At 48.3% G+C, this 21,498-nt stretch overlaps 1 protein-coding gene across 2 annotated transcripts; it reads right to left on the bottom strand.

The window, feature by feature from the left end:
• Positions 1-15,131, bottom strand: LOC129206241 (multiple epidermal growth factor-like domains protein 9). 2 transcript variants are annotated; one of them, XM_054825114.1, is made up of 9 exons: positions 14,740-15,122; positions 10,565-11,050; positions 9,119-9,254; positions 6,797-6,885; positions 5,003-5,066; positions 3,940-4,028; positions 2,989-3,101; positions 2,382-2,538; positions 1-302 (listed from the first exon to the last, which is right to left on the bottom strand). In XM_054825114.1, the coding sequence occupies exons 1-9, from the start codon at positions 14,792-14,794 to the stop codon at positions 151-153; spliced, it is 1,341 nt and encodes a 446-aa protein (XP_054681089.1). In that variant the 5' UTR covers positions 14,795-15,122; the 3' UTR covers positions 1-150. The 2 variants fall into 2 exon arrangements, with proteins under 2 accessions (XP_054681089.1, XP_054681088.1); XM_054825113.1 differs by having other exon boundaries at positions 1-2,538; positions 14,740-15,131.
• Positions 15,132-21,498: the final 6,367 nt, after the last annotated feature.

Raw genomic sequence — 21,498 nt, forward strand, 5'->3', positions numbered from 1 at the left:
CACAACTCAAAAATTGAGTTTTATTTCTCTGCACTTACTTTGTCTATACAGAAATAGGTCGTTCATGGTTAAAACATTTGCCCCATACACACACATCTGTATTGCCCCATGGAAAAATGAAGAGGGTGGTTGCTGACAGCATGTCCTACGCTACCAGCCAGCGTAGATTGGCTCTGTGTGCTCAGTGCCCCCATAAGTTGTGTGTCGTCCTGAGCCTCGGGGTAGCAATAGAGACTTTAATGATTTCTTGCTATATTCTTGTCGTCTTCTCAGAATTATTGGAAAGACAGCAAGGATTCCACCTGGAAGGCAAGGAGTGGTGGTTATTTTCAGATGGGAAGGTAAAGCGTCATTTTCTGTAGGGCTTTGCAACTCAAGTATTCTTTCCTGGTAAGTTAAGGGTTGGGGTTTTTTCTTCTACATATTCTGCACAAAAACCAGCAGCTATAATAATAAATACTCAACTTTGACATTTCAGCTTTTCATTGGAAGCTATGGAGAATAACAGCATAATAATTTAGGAACTTGCTTTCCTACTCCCATTTACTCTCTGCTCTGTGGAACTATTATTTTCCACTTGGCATCTTACCCGTTGCTGATCCCACCAAAGGATCTTGTCAAGAAACAAGTTTGCTCTGTGCAGTGCCTACACTTGAACCACAAGAAGTAACTGACCTAGATTAACTTTGAGTCTAGACTGAGATCAGGACTGTCAGGAAAAATTACTTTTAGATTGGGCATAGACATGGAAATAATTGGCAAATACCAAGTACTGCGACATTCTGTTTGTTTGTTTCTGACAGAAGCATAATCAGGGAAAATTGATCTTAACAGAAGAGCACAAGTCTGTCGCTGTGATGCAATATGGCCAGACAAATATGTCCAAATTTAGGTTGCGTGAGCAGACAGTCTCATGGTAAACAATTGATCTGTTAGACCAGCCGTGAAATACTTGCAGGTTCCTGTGTGGGCTGTTTATTTTACCCCTTTTCCGAGCAAGCTCTGTGACAGGCAGGACTTCACTGAGGAATGTTGTTCTGTGACCCTCAGACTTGTTTATCAGAAATGCTTGTTAATGGGTCGTTGTCCCTATGTGGACAGGCTTTTCATACGCTTCATTTTAATCTACTTTTTCTAATTAATACTCGCTTCAGATGGCATCTGTTTTGGCAGATTTTTGGACCACAGCCTGGCACAAGGGGATCTGGGCCAGTGGAGGAGCTTTCACAGGGTTCCAAGCCACGGCTTGTGAGGACAACCCTCATCCGCTCCCACCAGGACATTTCAGCCCTCTGGAGAAGTGCTGCTAGAGCTACAGCCCTGCTTTGTTGTTGGAGAAGCAGCTTTGTGCTCTCTTGTTCATTGTGGGGAATAACACATCTATTTTATCTCCCCCCCATCTTTTACCAACAGTGAGCAGGACTGGAGAATGGGTCTTCAGGAGGCACGTTAACTGTTGCGCTTAAGACACAGAAACTGATGGATATGAGGCTATTATTCCTTATCCTCTGATCACTTAGCTCTATGACTTAGAGATTAAAATCTTGTGCCAAGAGAGCTGGTAGCATCAGTGGTACTTACAGTGGGGTTTCTGTTCATCTGCCTGCGTGCAGGAGCTGAGTCCCTCCTCCCAGCTTGCTCTTCTGCCGTTTTTGCAATCCATAGCAGTAAGAGTTGCTCATTTGCATCATAACTGTTATCTCTGATTAAACCTCCCCTAAACTTTGATTAAAGACTACAGAACTATTTTTTTTTCCCCTTTGCTATGACTGCAAATGCATATTCATTGTTTTGGAATGAGTATTCACGGTGTACCTTCCAGGTGGAAAAGCTCATCCACCCATTGGTTTGTCCTAATGAGCTAATTATAGCTGGGATGAGGGATGCTCCACATGCTCAGTAGGTGTTGGTTGTCTTTCCTTCTGTTTGTTACACGGTGCACTACAGCATCGATACAACCAACACTGCGCATGCTGACAGCGCCCTGTCCTCCTGGATGCTGCAGCAGGAGTCACAGGGGGAATGCTTTTAGGAAACTTCAAGTCTTATACCAAAAGAAAATTGTCCTTCTTCCTATTTTTGGGGCAGCCAAGAAATTCCTGGTTTGGGGGTCCATACACACACCTGCTTCCTGAGGACAAACAGCAAACATTCAGTGTTATGCCAGCCTTCCTTCAGAGCAAATACAGCAATATCCCTACTTACAAATGGGGAAAGGATTATCATTGCGTTGCAGGCAGCCAGAAAGACTTTTATTAGAAATCCAGGTTTCCAGAAACATAAAATACACCATCCAGAGAACAGTGTTGGCAGAGCACGAAGGTGCCCAGCTGCAGAGGGGTGTCTAGTTTTGCCAGAGGACAGAGAAGACATATACTTACCTGCTGAGAAGGCGGCCAGGAGAACGACCATCAGGGGAGTCAACTGGCAGGAGTCCCCCACCTTGTAAAGAAAGACCTCCATGCAGTACGTGGGCTCAGCGCTGCCCGCGGGGCAGAAGGCATCGGGAGGACACTTGACTGGGTTCACATCTGGACTCTGCCCAAGAGAAGAAGTAACTCAGCACCAGCAAATGGAGAAGACTGCAGAAGGTAACTAGTCTGAGAAGAGATGACACTGCAGCATTGAAAAGACAGAAGAAATGAACCTGCCATCATTAAATTCAGCCCATCTGCCCCTGTGGTGTTACTCAGAGTAGGGTGAAGAGCAGAAGGTGTCATTATACAGCACGTCCATACATCAAACCCCCTCATTAATGGATACACCATCTCTGACTTCCCCCTGATGGCCCAGTGAGACCAGGCGGCTCCAAGGGTGGCACAAAGCCAGACTCTTGGTGTCGTCACCCTCCATCAGGGCTCTGTCTATGTTTAAGAAAAGGAAAGAGGCTCAGATCAGAATTGTGTTAATTGAAGTGTATTATTTAGCTTGTCGCGGGACAGCTGTATTTGTTAATCCAGACTGTCAAACCAGCTGATGGAGACTCACAGGGCAGTAGTGATTTTCTGGGCACAGGTCACAGGTCTCCATGCCCCGCTGTAATTGGTATTCTCCTGTCCTGCAGAGCTTGCATTTGTTGTCACTGGGACCTTTGAACATACCTAGAATAGCAAATAAGCACAGAATTAAGATCTGGGACTAGACCCCGGGGCCTTTGCAATTCCATATGGGTGATTCAGCTTTCAAAGCCACAAGGAGAAAGACCTTTAAATACTTCATGTGCATAACAAAAGCTGAGCCCGGACTTTGGTCCTTGCTCGGTGGCAAAGGGGCAGGAAAGAGAACAAACAGGGACAGAGGGACTAAAGGCTATCTGGGGTTTGATCTGGCAAACAGAGCAAGTTTGAGTAGGAGTACAGTGGGAGATGGGTTTAGTAGTGAGCTCTGGCTTTAAAGCAGGGGGAAGGTTGGAGCTGGAGGTCAGCAGTGTTTCATCCTCTCTAATTCTGGATTCAAACGCCTTTTCCAGCTGTTTGAAACTTGCTGAGCAAAGTTTAAAGCACGGCTCAGTTTCCTAAGCTTGGTGGGAATGATGGGTCACAGCAGTCCCGGGTCTCAAAGCAGTAAATGCTTTTTTGCATGTTTAAAACACAACGTGACTACAAGAAATCCCTGGTGCTGTCTCCAGAGAGGAGGCTCGCCATCCGTGGTTGCAGGGATGGCTGGAGCGCTCTGCCCTCCCCCTGACTCACCCGCTGTGGTTTGATGTTCTGGAAGACAGCGATGCAAGGAGCAGAGCCATGTCCTCGCTTCCCCTCATTGACCGCCCCCTTTGCCACTGCTGCTTCCCAGCCTCGGCACCCCCCGTCCCCAGGGTCTGCTGGGGAAAGGGAGACGAGGCTCGGGAAGAAATCATTTCTTCTGGTGCTGAAGCCGTGTGCTCCCAGCTGGGCTATCGAAGCCTTCCCCCCCCCCCCGACCCTCCGCTGCAGGAGTTACCTGGGAGGCAAGGTGTGCACTCCTCTGATGCCTCCTGAAGAGCCTCTTGCCCACCAGGACAAGGCAGACATCCCGTGCAGCTGGTGGTGCTGGGGAGGGGAGAGGAGACAGGCAATGCTGTAGGACAAGCATTTGCAAGACCAGCCCAGCAAAGCTAGCTCTCTTACATATGCACAGCCTGAAGTCTCCAGGGTCTACCAAGAACTAAGCTTTTGCCATGTTGTGGGTGTTCATGGTGTCTCTCTCTCCAGTGTGGTTTCTCACATGTCTAATTGGGACTGGGGACACGACGGCATTTCTGTCCTCCCTTCGGTTGCTTATTTGCATGAAACTTGTAGGAACTTGCTCTCCCAGAAGCTGCTATTCCTTAGCAAAGTTGGCTGGAACTGGCCAACAGGTACTGAAGAGAGCTGGGAGAGAGACCTGCAATACAGCCAGGTAAGCCATGGGTCCAGTCTTGTGGCAATTTCGTCAAGGTTCAGCAGAGATCTGCTCCATAACATGGGACAAGCGAGCTCAAGGTGAGGTCAGAAGGAAGGTAAGTGTTCACGTGCCAATTCACCTACTCTGGATACAAACCCCGTGACCTCTGTGCAGGCATCTCTACAGGCAGGGTGTGGAGCCCATCACCAGGTGCCCCACCAGCACCTCTCCCAGGCCCTCTCTCCCACCCCAGAGGTGGGAGCTCAGCCTGGGTACTTTAGCTGCTGCCTTCTGCACCTCCCGGCTCAGGATAAACAAACCATTAGCTCAGCTTCAACCTGCTAAACCCAGAGCCACGCTCAGCACAATCCCTGTGCCAGTGATGTTGGGAGCAGGGATGGAGGAGGCAGGTTCCAAGGTGATGCTCTGCCACCTCATCCTGGGGATCCTCCACACCCAGCCAGGATCCTCCCCTCACCGTACCATCCCTCTCTCACCAGGGTCAGCACCAATGTCTCTACAGCCAAAAAGGCAGGTGACTTGCCTTTGGCCACTACATTGGTTCTTCTAGCTCGGTGGCTGAAAGAAAACCACCCCTCCCTGCCCACCTGACAGCCAGCAACACAAGTCGACTTCTTACTTGCAAAATGATCCAGGCAGGCAAGGCAGACAAAAAACTGCATTTTGCTGGGAGCTAAAATACCCTGAAAAAGAGAAGAGTAAGCCTTCAGGATTTTTCCTCCACTGTCACTGCCCCACATTGTTGTATATTTGCTCTTCTCCATTTTACAAGCAACAAAATCAGCTCCCCACAACACACTTCAGGTGGCATTTCTTGCGCTTATTCAGGATGTTTGGGTTTATATTTGCCAAAAGCCCTGAAATAGCAATGCAAGTTTCCTAATGACCTCTGCCATGCTGAGGGACGCGTGGGGGGCCTCGGGCAGAGTTCCCTGGTGTCATTCTCGTGTCCCAGACCCTGCCAGGGAGACAGAGACCTGTCAACCTTCCCAGCATGGCAGGTTGAACTGGAATAAAGCTGAACTAGGTGATCCCAGTGCTGCCTCCTGGCTTATTCAGCTGGAGCAGGGGAAACCCCTCTGGTCACCCCAATCCCTCCAGGGATTCCCCCACCCCGGGAAGTCTGAGGCACATCTCCTTCCCTCCAAAGGGAAGGGCCCAAGACCCATCAACCAGGGCAGCTCTGCTCTGTGCAGCAATCCATGGGTTGCTCTCCCTCCCTGCACCACCAGGACCACAAAGGGCAGGAGGACACATACAGACCCTTCCCCACAGCACAACAAGGAGCAAAATGCCCTGAAACGCCCATGCTGTGGGCAGGGGGAGCAGGCAGGACCCGGCTTGTGAGCCCCTGCCACGCCAACGGGAACCTCTAAAGGCACAGAGCACCACTTGGGAGTTCAGGTGGGTTTGGGAAGATGCCTGATGATGCCCAACACCGGTCACTGCCTTGGGACAGAACTGAGGTGCCTGTGTTCAGAGAGGAGCTGGCAGGGGCATGGGTGAGATCTGCCTTATGCCCCTTCATCTGCAACAAGCAGCAGAGGCTGTGGCAGAGCAGGATGAAAACAAACCAACCTCCCTCTCCCTGAAAGGAAAAAGAAACTTAAAATTTATAATTGCATTGATTTAGGAGCCATCTCCACAGACTCCTCTGTGGTCTAACGCAGTGTTCAAATTCGCTGAGTAAAGGCAGCGACATACCGTAGCGCTGTCACCAGTTAGACTTTTTTCCTCCCAAACTTAGCAAGTGATAGCCAAGATTTAGGTACCAGCCAGTTTGGTGGGTGGATTTTCAAAAGAACAGTTGCGCATGTATGAGGAGCGCTTAATTTGTGTACCAAATAGCTGCTGCAGTGCATGTGTTAATTAGGGTTTTGCATAAGTTAATGCCAGTCTGTTTTGAACATGTTGTTACGCTGTCTGCGAACACATTGTACCAGGCTCATACTGCATTAGCCAGGTGCAAAGCAGCTCGCTGAGAACCGGAATAAGGAGAGTATTACACTTAATATTCAGACTGCAGAAGATTGCCTAACTGAAAACAAAGATGGTTTAGACTAATTTATGCTATTAAAAATAGGGGAATACTTTATTTTCCTGACATCATTTTTCCTGCGCTACAACTGAATTTCATAAACCTTCCCTGACTTTCTGGAAAAGGCTTTCACTGCAGCGTTAGTATTAGCTTGTTGCAAACAGAAGCGTGACTCTGAGATCTGTTCTTTTCATTTCAATAAAAATCTCAATAACAGAATGGGAAGAGATGTGCTATTCTATTTTTAGCCTGAACAAAATAACCTGTTTACTCTTCAGTGCTTTTAAGTTACCTGGTAATTGCATCTGGCCATGGGAAAAAGCCTCTCATAGCCTGATGAAAATGCATTTGGGTTGAGCACAAATCAAAGCCTACCTTTCTCACATGCTCTGCAGGCTGCAGCCCCAGACTCATTAGCGTAATGGCCAGGCAGGCAGGGAAGGCATATGGTGCTCCTTGTGAGGCTGGGAGAGAAAGGAGCAGAGGTGAGTGCTATTTTAGGTCACCTGAGCCTCTATCCACTTCAAGAGGAGAGAGCAGAGCACAACTCTTTGTTTCACTAACAAGCCTAGAAATAGGGTAATTATAATGAAGGAGTTCAGGCAGAAAAGCAGCAATTTGAGCTGGCCTGAATGTTAAAGGGCCACTGGAAAAATAAAGTTTTCTCTGTTATTAACATTAGAGATGCCTTGTGGGCTATATGGAAAGGGGTGGGTTTCTGAGTCTGAATTCTAGGTCTTGAAAAATATGTTGTGGCTTCAAAACCTTGGTTTAAAGTCAGGCTCTTAAAACCATACTTGGAAATTGAATTGAATTGGAAAGGTGCTTGATGTTCAGCATCCATCAGCGATTTTAAAAGGAGCTGCTCCATTGTTGAAAGTCAGGTCACTTAGGAGTTGAAAAAAGGACCTAAACCACAGGCACTGATGTGTGAGAGTTCTGACCTCGAATAACAGGGACTGTGGGAAAGGGGATGTAATATGTTAGACCTCCGGGAGGAGGGGGAGGAAAATGGGGAAAGGCAGAGAAAGAGGAAAGCTGTTGCATTCATCACCAACAGAGCCAAATCCCCAACAACAAGCATGTGGGTATGAGAATTTGTTTACATGCTCAGGGATGCTTTGGAGGAAAACAAGGACACGCTCTTTAATTCCTTCAGAAACCCCAGGGCTGAGCAAGATTTGTGGAAAAAAATAAAAATCAATTGGAAACAGCAAATGCTTTGCTTAAAACAAACCAATACAGGGCCTGTGCCAGCCAGAGCCGCTCAGAGCTCGGGGGAGCCTGGATTCTCCAAATACCACAGAAATGTTAAACGATCCCATCGGAGCCCTGAGGCCCAGGCAGCTGCCATGGAGATGGCCACTCACACACTGCGCCCACCGGACCCCCTCCCCTCCGCTTCTCTGCGTCCCCCCCATCTTCTGGTCCCCCCCTCCGGCCGCCGTTTGCTGACCGTCCTTTCTGGTCCCTGGCTCGGCCCTCTCGGCATCCCCGCAGCAGCATTTGCGTGGTGCCCTGGAGACTGATCCTGAGGGGTTTTTAAAGCACTTGGGCAGTAAATAAGGTAAGGCAGGTCCTCACAGCACAAACAGCAAGGGGGGAGCACGGAGGGGGAAGCTGGTGGCCCCTCAAACTTATGGCCTGCTGCAAATGAACTGCACGGCCATGTCGCTCTTCCCCATGGCCACGTTTTGTTCCCTCTCCCCAGGGCTGACCCGAACAGGGACACGGTCCTGGGAAGCTCTCGCCACCCTCCTGTCCTCGGAGCCACCTGAGGGACAAACCCCACCAGTTGCTCGCAGCAGACATCCGATACAGCGAGGAAAACCGCGATGGGAGCAGCATGTTCCTGCAGCCGGAGGACACTCACACGGCATCCCCGGGATGAGGCAGCCCGGTGAAATTGCAAGGCCAGGCTTCTGGCTGCGATGTCTCGTTAGCTTTTCCACACTGTATCAGCTAAGGATGTTGCTTCAGTTGCCAGTGACTTAAATATAATGAGATCCCTTGGAGGCGACAAAACAGAGATTGAGAAAGTAATTGGGCAAAGCGCAGAGGTGAAGCCAGCTGGGCAGAGGTATCCTGGAGAAAAGCCGAGATGATGAACCCCACACCTCACTCCCAAGTGTCCTTCCGTCACAAAAAAACCCCAAACATATTCTCTCTTAATACATACAAAAGACTATGGAAAAAGAAAAGGGTGGAGCTGGCTGCTGGGAAGCCCTCGGCACGAGCACCCCCATGCCGGGGTTTCCTGGAGAGAAGAATTTAGCAGCACAGAGGAGGTGCACCCCTTCACACCTCCACCTGCCCCACGGGGAGCTCTTTTGAAGCACCGCCCAAAGGCAACCTGGGGCTTTCTCCAGGGTTTGGACTGTTTGTAGGTTAGTTTAACAAACACGTTGCTATTTTGGCTTTGCAGTGAATGAGCTCCCTGACCCAGTTTGGCACAGAACCCTGCACGAAGCTGGGGAGCACACGGCCTCTGGCTGCTGCCAACGAGTGTTTGCACTGTGGGTGGGTGCCAGGGCAGCAAGTCCCAGGGCACTCGGGGATGCAAAACCCCTGCACTTCCCAGTGAGAAACCACTCCAGCAGCACTTTTCCCTTAGCCCAAAGGAGGAGATTTTTCTGGCTGGGAAGTGTTTTGAGGGAGAGCACCCACAACCCCATGCCCGGGGTCTCAGGCACTTACTTGGCGTAACTCCCCTGCGGACAAGGCAGGCACGATGGTTGCCCGCTTTCAGGCTGGTAGTGGCCCAGCGGGCAGGAGGTGCAGGCACTGGCGTCCGTGCACGAGCCCTCAGCACAGCACGAGCAGCTCGAGGTACCTAAATCGGAACAAAAAGGTCAGGATCAGGACTGCGAGACTTGACTTAAATCCCTTTGCTTGTCAGGACAGGACACTGCCACGCATGCAGAAGTGCTGGGATGCAACCCCTCCAGCAAGACAGTCTTAGAGGGTAGAAACTGTCATATTAATGGTAATGGTGCTGTTGTGCATCGTTAGCAAGCTGAAGAACAGCCATAAGGTGATTACAGGTCTCAAGTCTATCAATGTGTTTTTCTGGTAATTAAGATGACTGCTTTTTTCTCTTTTAACTTGAGGGGCCAGGAGGGTTTTCCTTGTTTTCCCTCCAACACACAAACAAAAAAGAACAAAAGCCCAACATGCTCCTTTGGATTGCTGCTAATTTAGGCTCTCAGGAAGCAGGAAAACCCCAGAGCAGAGGATCTGCCTTCAGCAGCAACAGCTTTTCTTTGCGCACAGGTACCCTGGCATTCCCACCAGACACAAGCTCGCCCTCTCTGCTCCACAAAACAAATCCGAGCTTTGCAGAGTAATTGGGTAGGATTTGCTGTAGCTGCACACGTCAGACCTGCCACCCCACTGCTTGCAGGAACCAGTCCTCGGTGCTGCAGCAACCAAACGCGGGCAAGAGGAGAAGGTCCTGTGGGTGAACATCCTGCACATGGGGGTGGTGGGAATTACCTCCTGTCCTCTGCAGCTTTACCCTAAAGCATCAGAGCTGCTTATTCCTCTTTTTTAAAAGCGCACTGCAGTAGAGGAAGTAAGCAAAAAGTACATAGCTTGTATATTAGGGATTTTTTTTTTTATTTGAGATTTTTTTTGGGGTGGGGTGGTGGTGTTTAAAAAAAAAAAAAAAACACAAACCAACCACATTACAACACATAAATAACTTCTGAAAACAGTAATATTATGTACTCCTGACCACAAAAGATGTCAACCAGGTGGTTTCTCAAGCCCAACTGAAAAGGCTGTTTCTATAGCAGAGATTCTCTTTCAAACATTTGAGACGGATCGTTGGAAGCTGTCCTTATAGTTGGCACTGTACCTCAAAACAACATCCTCCTGCCAATAAATCAGGTTGCACTCGTGTTACACTTTGCAGCCACAACCCTACCGCTTCTTCATCCTCCTGGGGAAGCCTCAGGAAGACCAATACACAGCACGAGGCCAGCAAAGGCCAAGCCTTTAACTTCAGAAAGGTGCAACGAATTAACTCCCACTCCTGCTGCCTGCCCAAGCCTCCAACATGAGAATGTGTGCTGGTTTCATCTCCTTTGAGAAGTTCCTTTTCCACCTAACATGAGAGCCAGGGTAAGCATGGGCCTTTACCTTCATTGGGAAACGTCCCTGGGGAGCAGCGGGCACAGGCTGTCACGTTCACTCTGCTGCAGTTTGAGGGCTTGGCAGTGGTGAGGAACGGAGCTGCTGATGGGACCCCAGGAGACATGGTCATGCCTGGGGGGGACACCGGGGTGCTGGTGGACACGGACATCTGTCCTGTAGGCGCTTGAGAGGCGGTCATGCTGCCAGAGGTGAGGACGGTCACATCCGTGGTGGCAGGCAGGGTCTGAGCAGGGTTTTTTGTGCTTGGATCAGCAGATGGCTCTGCCGTGGATGTGACAAGGTTTGCAGTGGTTGATGTCACTCCAGCTGAGAGCGTTGCAGAGGCAGTTGGGGGAGCAGAGGCTGTGGTAGTGGTTGCACTAGGAGGTGCTGGGGTTGATGCAATGGGGACCTGGGTGGTGGTTGCCCTGGGAGGCACTGGTGTTGATGCAACAGGGGCCTGGGTGGCGGTTGTCTGGCCTAAAGCAATACCTAAGAGAAGAAAAAACATAATCAGTGGCCAGATTACTGTCCTCCCTTTAGAGACTTCCCATTAGGTCTTCACCACTCCTTAACCCGTGTATCCTTGCTCAATGTCCAGAAACTCCCTTCTGCTACGGTCCGCTGCAGAGCAATACAGAAGCAAGGAGGTGAACAGCACTGGCAGCATCTGAGAATCCCTGGCACACGAGAGACTTCTCAAGCAAATAATTTAGAGGGTCTGTGAGGCCACAGCTCAGCAGATGTCAATGTCCAGGAGGTCTGACTCTCGTAGATAAAAGGGTGTGAGAATTGCCTGAAACACTTGATTTTGGTAGCGGCAGCTCAAGAGAGATCCCACAACAATCTGATTTAAGATGCTTGTCAAGTAGCTGGCTGTTTCATCCCATCTTGGTTAAAGGGATCAGCAAAGAAAAGTCATGGGTTGGGGATTTTTTTTTAAAGCTGTTCTGGAGATATATCCAGTAACCAGAAGGGAACCCGCGGGCCAAGACTTGCTTTGATTCTGAAATCCCCCCGTCAGAGCGGGGACAGCTGTAATCTTCAGAGAAAAGGGGTATTACTGCAGTTCAAGTTGTTTTGCTGCGATACGTAGTGGACTGAAAGGCTATCTGCTGGTGAAAGCCATCTTGGCACACACAAGGGATGTCTTCCAGCCTCCAAAGGGAGGGGAGACCCATGAAGTTAAATATAAAAAGTAGCAAGTTGGTTTTAATTTAGCAGTGTGGTACTAAGCAAACCAAGGAAAGTGAAAACAAAATAGCCGGCTCCTGCCACAGCTTCTGAACACATCCAACTTCATACAGCATCCACGTGCGACTGTGGCTGATACCGTGGTGTTTACGTGCTCATGACCAGCACACATCTGCTAAGCCACCACAGCAAGAGGGCCTGCTGAAGTCCAGTGGCCATCGGCAGGAAAAATAAAAGGACTATTTTAAGAGATTGCTTTGTGGGTTTCAAGGAGCCCGGAGAGCACAGCTGAAACCCGGCGGCAAGATGCGGACAAGGAAGGACACGAGCAGGATGAGAAGCTGGAGACCCGGAGGGGCCGTGCCTTTGCACGGTGACAGCACAGACCCATGGGTGCCTGAGGTTTGTCCCACGCCTGCTTCTCCCCCAGCCTTCCATTTCTCTCTCAATTTGGGCTATACCACGTGAGGCCGGGCACTACGGGTACCAGTGCTTAGCACCGCCATGGTGTGAACAACAACAACATGCAGACCAAGTTAATTAATAACTCTAGTTAAATTTCTACAGCATGATCAGGACACTGAATAAAAGAGTCCTTACAAAGTTGCGATCACATGGAGAGAGCCTGTTGGGAGTGCTCCCTCCTGTTGCATACTGCCTGCTTTGTACTCCACAGAGCGCAAACCCCCATCTTTCCGTAACTACCCAGCGAAGCAGCAGATGAGCACCCAGCTGTTTGGGCTGCTGCCCACATTTTCTTGCTGTAACCCCCCAGATGCTGAATTTAACAGCGGTTGTTTTGTGGCATATTTGTTTGCCCCAGGCCCAAATCCAAGTGACCTGGAGACGCCAGCGCTGGTCCTAGGCAGGGAGAGCAGCTCTGCAGTACCCACGGAGGACACCAGTACCTTGGCCATGCCTCCATCCAGGATGGAGATGCAATTCCCCTCATCCGACTCACCTGCCTGATGGGCCAAAGTCAGTTTGCTTCTCTTTGCTCGCGTCTGGCATCGAGCCGAGTCAGCCCAGGTTTTTATTAAACTAATCTCAAAGTAAACACTGGCAGTAAGTCAAGGGCAGTGTCAAGTTCTCCTGGGAAAAGCTCTCAGAAGGACCGCTGGGATCAAAGTCTGAGCTCCCAGAGCAGCCTATCCCCAGCGTATGCTCAGCTCTGCCAGCCAGACACACTGCAGTGGATTTAAACACCTTGGACTGCACACAGCTGGATGAATGTTGTTGTGTTTTGGGGTTTTTTTAAACATTTTTTTTAGTTGAATATTGCCTCTTTGTAAGCTTTCATTGGTTGGTTGGTTCTGGTGTTAAATGGTGGTACTGTTAAGATGGATTTATTTTTTTTTTAAACAGAAAATATCTTTCCATAACGTGTTACAAAAATTGTCATTAAAGAGCAGCTTGCAAAACTTCAGTAGCCATCAGTAGCCTTCAGTAGCCAGTATTATATAAATTAATTTAAACAACTTCTGGAGGGAAAAAAAAGTAGGCAGGCTGGAAAAAATAGTTCTGAGCATCTATTAAAAATGGGTGATGCTTTGTTTTACCAGTTATAGTATCACAGGTGTGAAAAAACAACACTCAAACAACCTTAGCTTCATCAGATCATTTTGTCTCTGCACTTACATCATCTACACCAGGGAGTGGTGATTTTGCTTTCTAAAGACTTTTTTTTTTTTTATTTAGGGGCACTGTAAATCAACAAAAGTATCTCACTTCAAGGATGGGTCATTCTGTGTGATGCCTTGGCATGACATTTCACTCCAAGAGCCTTGAGGACGCCAGGGAAGGTGACCGAACTCTTTAATTACAGAGCTCATCCTTCCTGACCTATAAGGCAGGCAGCCCTGCTGACTCGTGAGGCACACAGACACTGGCTGGGAACTCACAAAATGCAGAAATAGGATGGATGCTCCCTTATTTTTTTCTTTGCCTCCATCTAAACAACTGTACAACCTGCCATTCTGAAAAACTAATCCTTCAAGCCAAACAAAACACAACCAAGTCAACAATTACAGATCTAGGTGAAGATAATAATCACCTTCAGTGAATTCAACAGGTTAATAATTGGGTCCTGAATCAACAGGTGAAAAATTGACTCCTGAAAGGGAGAGTTTCCCCAAATTTTTAAAATTTCAATGAGAGTGCCAGACTATGGCTTGTACCGTGTTACACGCTCAGGCTGCCCTGGGTGCACACAACTAAAGATGAGGCTCAGCAGGTAATTGCTCTGAGTAGTTTTGCCCCTTGCCAAGGAACTCTGTAAAATGCAAATTGTTTGAGCAGGGCTGATGGGTTCATACTCCAAAAAGGGTCCCTGGCAGCCTCCAGCCCCTCGAATGCAGGCGGAATGCAGTGAGGAGGGAGCCGGGCAGCACTGCACCCCAAGGAGCTCCCAGTTGTGCGTGGCCAGAGCTGCCCTGGATCATGCATGATCTGAAGTGCAACAAGTTTTGCAGATCCCACATCACGAAAATATTAACTATATCAATGTAGATTTTGGGTTGGGTTTTGGTTTTTTTTTTTTTTTGGATAGGTAAGCAGTACAAAAGGATAAGAACAAGGAGACGAGCAGGTAGAGGCATGATTACAAAAATATTCAGGCAGTTATATATATGCTTTTTCTCTTATAAAGACCCAGTTACCAAAACAGCCTGAGCAAGTGAACATACTGGGGCATCCTGTTCCTTGGGGTTTAAGATAAAGCCATGAAGAGGCCACTGCAAATCAATACACAGAGTAACAGGGCTCTATTTTTCCTCCTTTTTTTTTTTTTTCTTGTAAAAGCAAGCTTTTATATTTACTATGTTTAGCCTGCTTCCAACACTGCATCTCTTTCAACACTTACTGCCCTTCCTGCCTTCCTCCCCACTCTTGCCCTGCCCTTCTGCAGCACCCCGAGACGAATCCCAGTTACGGCTTTACCCACCTCCGTGCTCAGCCAGCGAAGAGAAACGCCGGCGTAGGGGACATACCTGTTAAACACGCCGTGGTTAAGCTCCAGAGCAGAGGAGAGGGCCAGGCACTCATTTTTCCCTGAGGAGTAATGCAGTTTGTCAAAAGGCAAGATCATCAGCTGATCTCCTACACCCAGCTGTTTATTCTCCTCCGGTTTTGTGCCCGATATTGTCACCTGACTCTGATCATGCGGCTCAGTCAAGTCAACCTCCCCCAGCAAAGGGGGGTTTTATATTCGGAGACCACAACAGGTCTTAAGACGTTACTGGCCTTCTTAAAGCATAGCGCAAATTAAATATCGAGCAGAAGAGCAAATCTAAGCCTCTCCTTGCGGCGTGCAGAAATACGTGCAAGAGAAGCGTCCTGGAGGAAGCAACGGGCTCGTAGAGAGGAATGGGCCGAGCCACGCAGGAGCCCTGTGCCTGGCTGCTGGCCAGCCCCCCGTGACCTCGTCAAGTGGAAGGATTTCATTTTTTAGACACCCAGGATTTCCTGCAAGAAAAAAAACAAGAAGAAAAACAATCCCAGAAGAGCCCACAGTTCAAAGCAGCTCCCATTTTAACTGAGACCGACCATGCCATAACCAAAATTCACCCTCTGGGGAGGGCAGAGCTTTCCCAATCAACGTTTGACTTCTCTGTTGTTGCCCCCCCCAAGGTGTCAAATTTGATGCATCAAGTTGTTGTGATCAAGAGCAAACTCAACAATCCTGGTGGTGATAATTTTGAGACGAGGGCATTAAGTTTAACAAGGCCCCATCTCATTTTCCATGTGTTATCCGATGGCTATCCTGCTTGCAGTTCATGCCCCAGGCCTTGTCCATGCCACCCAAGGACACAGATGTCCCCGTGGTTTCCTCACCTTGCAGCCCTACTTCGAAAGATTTCCCCTCCCCCATTTCCTTCTGCCCCCACGGGTCAGCAATCAGCATCGCTGAGCCTCCGCTGCGATAGGTTTCTTTTTGCGTACGGCTGAATGCCACACCTCATGGACGTCACATCTTCCCCCAAATTCAGGTAACAGCTGGCTACTCGTGTAGGATTGTGGATGCTCAGCAGGCAGAGCCCCCCCAGCCACACATTCCATGAGCAGATCAGGCACTGTCACGCGCTGCCCATGCCTTTTGTGCTCCAAAATCCTCCACAGGGCTTGACACAGTGATCCAACCGTTAGTGTGCTCTAACCCAAACCCCCAAGCCTCCCTCACGGCGCCCTGACAGCACTGTGCTACACATGTGGTTCCTCCCTCGCGTTGCACGGCTGCCACACAAGCCAGGAAGTTGTGCAAGGGAAGGTTTCTCACGCAATCCCTGTCTGCACAGCCCAGTGGCACTTCCTGCACAGAGACGCAGCCTCTGCTATGGGAGATGTGAGAACCTGCCAGTTCCTGCTCAGGGACCTTCTCTGGTACTCCCAGCTCTGCTGGGGACAGTCTCTTGTCCTCCTGTCTCTAACAGCAACACTCTGCTGATACTAACATGCCTCATGGTAACTGCAGGGAGACGGGGCAGCCTCTTCAACTCCAGCATCACCAGTTTGGGTGGGTGTAGGCCAGTCAGCGACTAGCTGGTTTCCCACTGTCAAGCAACCTTAACCTGGGCAAGCTCTCAACATGAGATTTCTCACCTTGGTGTTACAGGTTTTACAAGTCTCTGCACAGGATATTTCACCTCAGTCAGTGCAAATATCATGACTTGGTCCACCCAGAGCTGTGGGCAGCTGTCCATGTGGCAGCCTAGCCAGCGGGCTGAGGGTCTGTGGTGGTGGGCAGCTTCTGCATAAGCATCACTGCAGGATGAAGCAGCCCTGTGCACTCATAAAACACTGCCAGCAACCATCCGGTGAGGTTTATTGTGTTAGAGGAGCTGATGACAGGTCAGTCCTCCCCATACCATGAACTGCACTCCTCAGTTGTGGAGAACTTTCCCTGCAGCCCTAGGAGCAAGTTACCCATCTCCTAAGCAGCTGCAGCACACATGCACTTACACATGTTGGAAAAACACTGAAGTGGTCACTGACACTCAGCACTGACACAACACACTCACTTGTGAACCTCAGCCCAACATGGGGAAGAGAAAAAAATTGCATCTTAAACCCCTTTCCATGCCCTCAAAGCCCCTGTCTTGTAAGAGCGACCAGAGCCCAGCTGGGAGGCAAAGCAGGTTACCGTCCCCTCAATTGTTTTAGCAACTGGGCAAGTTGGAAATACTCTTCCAACAGGAAAAGTCTGATGCCACTTCAGGGCAGAGAAGTACAAATAGGTTAATTTATAAACTCCTGACCTGCCCTGGCTCGTCTCTGTTGAGATTAAACGCTTTTGCTAGATGGTTCACAGAGAATAAAACAGTGTCACAGCTGATCAAGACCAATGTCCTAGGCTGGCACAGGGCCCTCTTCTTGTCAGTTTGGTTGCTCTTCCATGGGTGGTGAACCTTGTGTGCCATTAGAGATTTCATCTGCTGAGGGCAGACACGGGTTTCTGAGCTACCCAGGCACTACAAACCTGAGGGCTGAGCATCAACTGGCTGCAAGTCACCTGGGTGTCAGATACTCAAGTGACCTGTCTGTTTACAAGGAGAGCTACTTATTTAATAAGAACCACTGAGCAGGAAGAGTGTCTCAAAGATCATCCCTCTTCGCAATGTTGAGTGCGAGCTGCCACCTTGCCAGCTTTTGTTAATTGGGATGCAGCAGTAAGCACTGTGGGGGGGAAAAGTCTCCAGCTGAGGTCCCACCTACAGCGAGGGTGGTGAAAAGGAGAGGAACACATGAGCTGAGAGCAGATGGACATCAACCTGAAAACACTCCAAGCAAAGTGAGTGCCTGCAAAACTATCTTCCCTCCCCCACTATGCTGGGGTAAATGATGGTTCTTGGTGCACTGCATCCAGCTGCTTGACAAGACTGTGGTCCTTCAGCAGCGTGTTCCTGATTTGCACCCTGTGGCTGAGCTAGCAAGAAATCCAGACAAACTGCAGGCTGGCTTCTGACTGGTATTTTTCTTGGAAAACAACTTTTCAAAGCAATGCAGCTTGAACGTCATACCACAACCTGGCTGCATATAGAGGAAGTATCGGCCAGCAGGTACCTCTGCAAGTCAGCAACGTAAATGCAGCTTATCCTCTGAAGACTCTTTGGTAGCTTTCCTGCAAAACCAGTATGAGCACATGCAGTGGACGGGCCTCCCAGCCAGGAGTGTCACTGCACAAACAGCAAGAAAAACTTTCCAAACAGATGCAGTTTAGAAAGCCAACATTGGTTTATTCAGCGCTGGGCACATGGGGGATCTCTCCTCTAACGTGCACCTAGTCGACAAACACACGCATATTTATATTCTCGAAACCGCAAAGTCACGATTACATACATGGTTACTTTGCCATGATTGGTATAAAACCTTCTCGCTTTACTGTTAAAGTTATAGACTTAAAGAGATTCAAAGCACGCGCTCAGTGAGGGGTAGTTGCACCTCAGAGGCAGGTAGTTTGTGGGATGGAGGTGTGTTTTAAGAATATAATGAGATTATAACAAGCAAAGTTCAACCAAAGGACATGATTCTGACAGAAAATGAAATATTACTGGTTCCAGGTTGGCTCAAGGTAACAACTATGCAATTTATCAGTTCCTGGTACCACCAAGTTTCCATTCTTAAAATATTTTCCTATTCCTTCTACTATTCTGATTGGACAACTGCTCCTGGACCTATTTGTCTAGTTGGGCTGGGGCTGTACAGGGACCATAGCAGCAAAGCTGGTTGCTGGCAACAAATATACAAACATTCAAACATTGTTTTGTTATTGTTAACAATCCCATCACCTTGGTCCCACCACCCTGGCTGTAAAGGTTAAACATTGATTACATTGGTTACAAGAGGACCTTTGCTGCAGAATTATGACCAGAGTCCTCAACAGTTCTAGGTAGAGCCCCTCTCAGTGAGCAGGAAGGAGGCCACCAGGACTTTCCTTCATTTCAGCTAAGGAGAGAAGTTCTGCCACAGTGTGCTGCTCATGAACGATACTGAAACCAGCTTTGTGCCCAAGAGGAGGGCCAAGACACCTGTGCACAGGTGAGAAAGAAAAAAAAAAAGGAAGTCAAAGCCATCAGCGCTCCTGGAGTGCGCACATTTTTGTGCTCTGAACAGATATTAAACCTGTACCTGACCAAATGGCCACATGATGGCACCACAGCTTTGGGGAGCGAGGACACATCGCTACACTTCAGAGTCAAGACTAAAACCCTCTCAACCAAAAAAGTAGTGTTGCTCTTCTCAAACTGCACCAGCAGAAACCTCCCATCATCAGCATTGTGTAGATGGCATAACGAAACCCACAAAAGGGAGCCGAAGGAGTTTAATAAAACAGTTATTACAGTCACTTTGAAACTAATAACTCAAAACTATTCCTTTTAATTATGTGTTTCTTCTGGATTAAAAAGGAATAATAATTAAAAAAGGAGTAGCGATAGCCCAAGGAAAGGTGTGATACTGCAGCAGAGATCTGGTGGTTTATCCAACCATGGTAATAAATGAACTCAGTCCAGTTTGTTTTCTCATAAGCAGCACTGAACATTTAACTCTTAATTAGTCCCCTTCAGTTAAAGAGAGGGTCTTAAAATGTAAAGAACTCCAAAATGGACCAGCGTGCCTTGGGTGTAGTCGGTGTTAAGGATGCAGGTCAAACCCATCTAGTGCTCTAGGCAGAAGAATGATGCAAATTGGTCAGCTGCCTTAGAGCAGAATACACAGAAAAGTATGATTTAACCAAATAAAAGGGAGTAAGTGTGGTTGTCTGAAATGCAACTCTAGGATCAGACACAGCTGAGACACTAGGAGCATTACCAAGCCAGGAAGGTCACTCATCAGCAACTGAACACTCTGTAACACATGGCCCCTATTCTTGTTCATCCTGTGGGATTAAAACCCCTGAACATCCAAACTGAAGGTGTTGAGTTTTCAAGCAGCATCTCCCAGGGCACGCCAACCACCTGCCTCCATGAAAATCCAACACATATAAGAGAATGGGGCCTTCCCACAGTGCTCCAGCTCTACTGGATTCAAACCACGATCCAGAACAAAGGACTCTGTAGAAGGGGAGATGCACTTAACACATAGCTCAAAGAATCTCAAGGGAAGGTGCCTCACATTTTCCAAGTCATTGCTTATGTACACATCCACACTGTGGGCAGCTTTCAGCCATCAAATAAACCCCAAAGCAGCAGGAGAGCTGCTCTGGCAATGCTTCTTACATCTATAGCTCCAACCATTAGCTCCTCAAACTTTAGGAATGGTGACAGGGTAGCTGGTGGTCTGTAACAGTAAACCAAAACACATGAGGGAGGGGATTGCACAGGCACTGTTACAGAATACATAGAAAACAGAATCTGTTTAACTCAGTGGGACAGCTTTTAATGGGCATGATCAAGGTCTTTGCAGAAAAGAGACTGGAATGTTTTCCAAAAGAGGAGAAAGACACTAAAATCCAGTGCAGGTAGTGGTGTTTATGCTGCCAGTGCCTGTAGCATTTGGGGAGGGAAGGAGGAAACAAGGTTGATCTTCCATTGCGGTACAATTTGGGTCCCACCTAGCCAACAGCTCTGGATCAGTGCAGATGACCACCAAGCTTTAGCACAAGCAAGATGAGAGCTTGTCTCTCCAACTCTCCTACATGAAGAAACAGCCAATAATAATTTCTACTGAAAAAGATGTTATTGACACCAAATGATGGATCAGCCACCAGAACCACACACTACTGAGGATTTGAATCAACCACTCTTAGAGAAACAGATTGTTTTCTGTTGTTTGTGCAATTTCTACCAGGAAGGAGTAAGTATATTTTAATGCTACATGCTAATCAGGAACCATGTTCTGAGAGCCAGATGAAGGAATCGCCCCAATTTCCTCAGGAGAAAGCCTGGTACCATGCAAGTGTCTTGAAACACAGCGGGTTCTGAAAACAAAGTTACCTCAACTGCTTTAGAACAATCACTTTTTTTGCTTCTTGCCTTATTTCTCCTTTCCTGCTCTCAGAAGAACCTGTATCCACAGGGGCAGGGAGAAGAGTGAAGTCTGAGATATTTTAGGTTTAGCCTAAAGGCATTAGGAATACAGGACAGCTTTAGGACAGTATCTGACACTACTTTGTCTGGTCTTAAAGAGGTCATTCAGTCATGAGAGCTAGTATTACAGCAGCATCCTAAACGTTAAAAACCTCTACGTGCTTGTACCAGCTAAGCCTGTCCAAAATGTCTAGTGACACAGAGATTGCTAAAAATAGATGGGTCTGATTCTGCACAGGCCATTCTCAGAAGACAGGCAAACTGGTCTAAAATGCATCTGTGAGTCACTTGGGCACCAGGAAATCTCTTTGACAGAGCAAGCACCCTCTGACATAACAGAGTTTGCATCTCAACCTATTCTCAAAGCTTTGTCCCCAGCGTTCTACCAGAGCAGTTGACCTGGAACAGAATTCCCTTCCCAGCTATCTGATAAGGTCAATCTGACACAGAAAAGAAAAACCTCAGACTATGCCTGGCACCACACCAGCACAAAGTGCAACAGAGCCATGTCACACAGCTGTACATAAGACAACTGGAATGAGGCCAGCCACACCCGTCCATATAACTCATTGTAAGATAAGCCTTCACGTTTCTCACAGGATAAACTAGACCATAGAAACAGTATCTCTGAGCATAAAAAGTTTCCGTAAAAAACCCACACCAAAAACCCACCACCCCAAAAACCCACCACCCCAACCCCAAAACAAAACCCACCCACGTTCCACA

Source organism: Grus americana, chromosome 4 (genome assembly GCF_028858705.1).
Source record: "Grus americana isolate bGruAme1 chromosome 4, bGruAme1.mat, whole genome shotgun sequence".
In the NCBI taxonomy this organism is placed as follows: Eukaryota; Metazoa; Chordata; class Aves; order Gruiformes; family Gruidae; genus Grus; species Grus americana.

Excerpts from the sequence above, each read along its gene's own strand:
- LOC129206241 (XM_054825113.1), bottom strand. The coding sequence starts at position 14,794 with ATGAGTGCCTGGCCCTCTCCTCTGCTCTGGAGCTTAACCACGGCGTGT. Across the intron at positions 4,029-5,002 it reads CTGCCTGGATCATTTTGCAA|CACCACCAGCTGCACGGGAT; the intron begins GTAAGAAGTCGA and ends TCCCCTCCCCAG. Across the intron at positions 3,102-3,939 it reads GTGCACACCTTGCCTCCCAG|GTATGTTCAAAGGTCCCAGT; the intron begins GTAACTCCTGCA and ends TTGCTATTCTAG.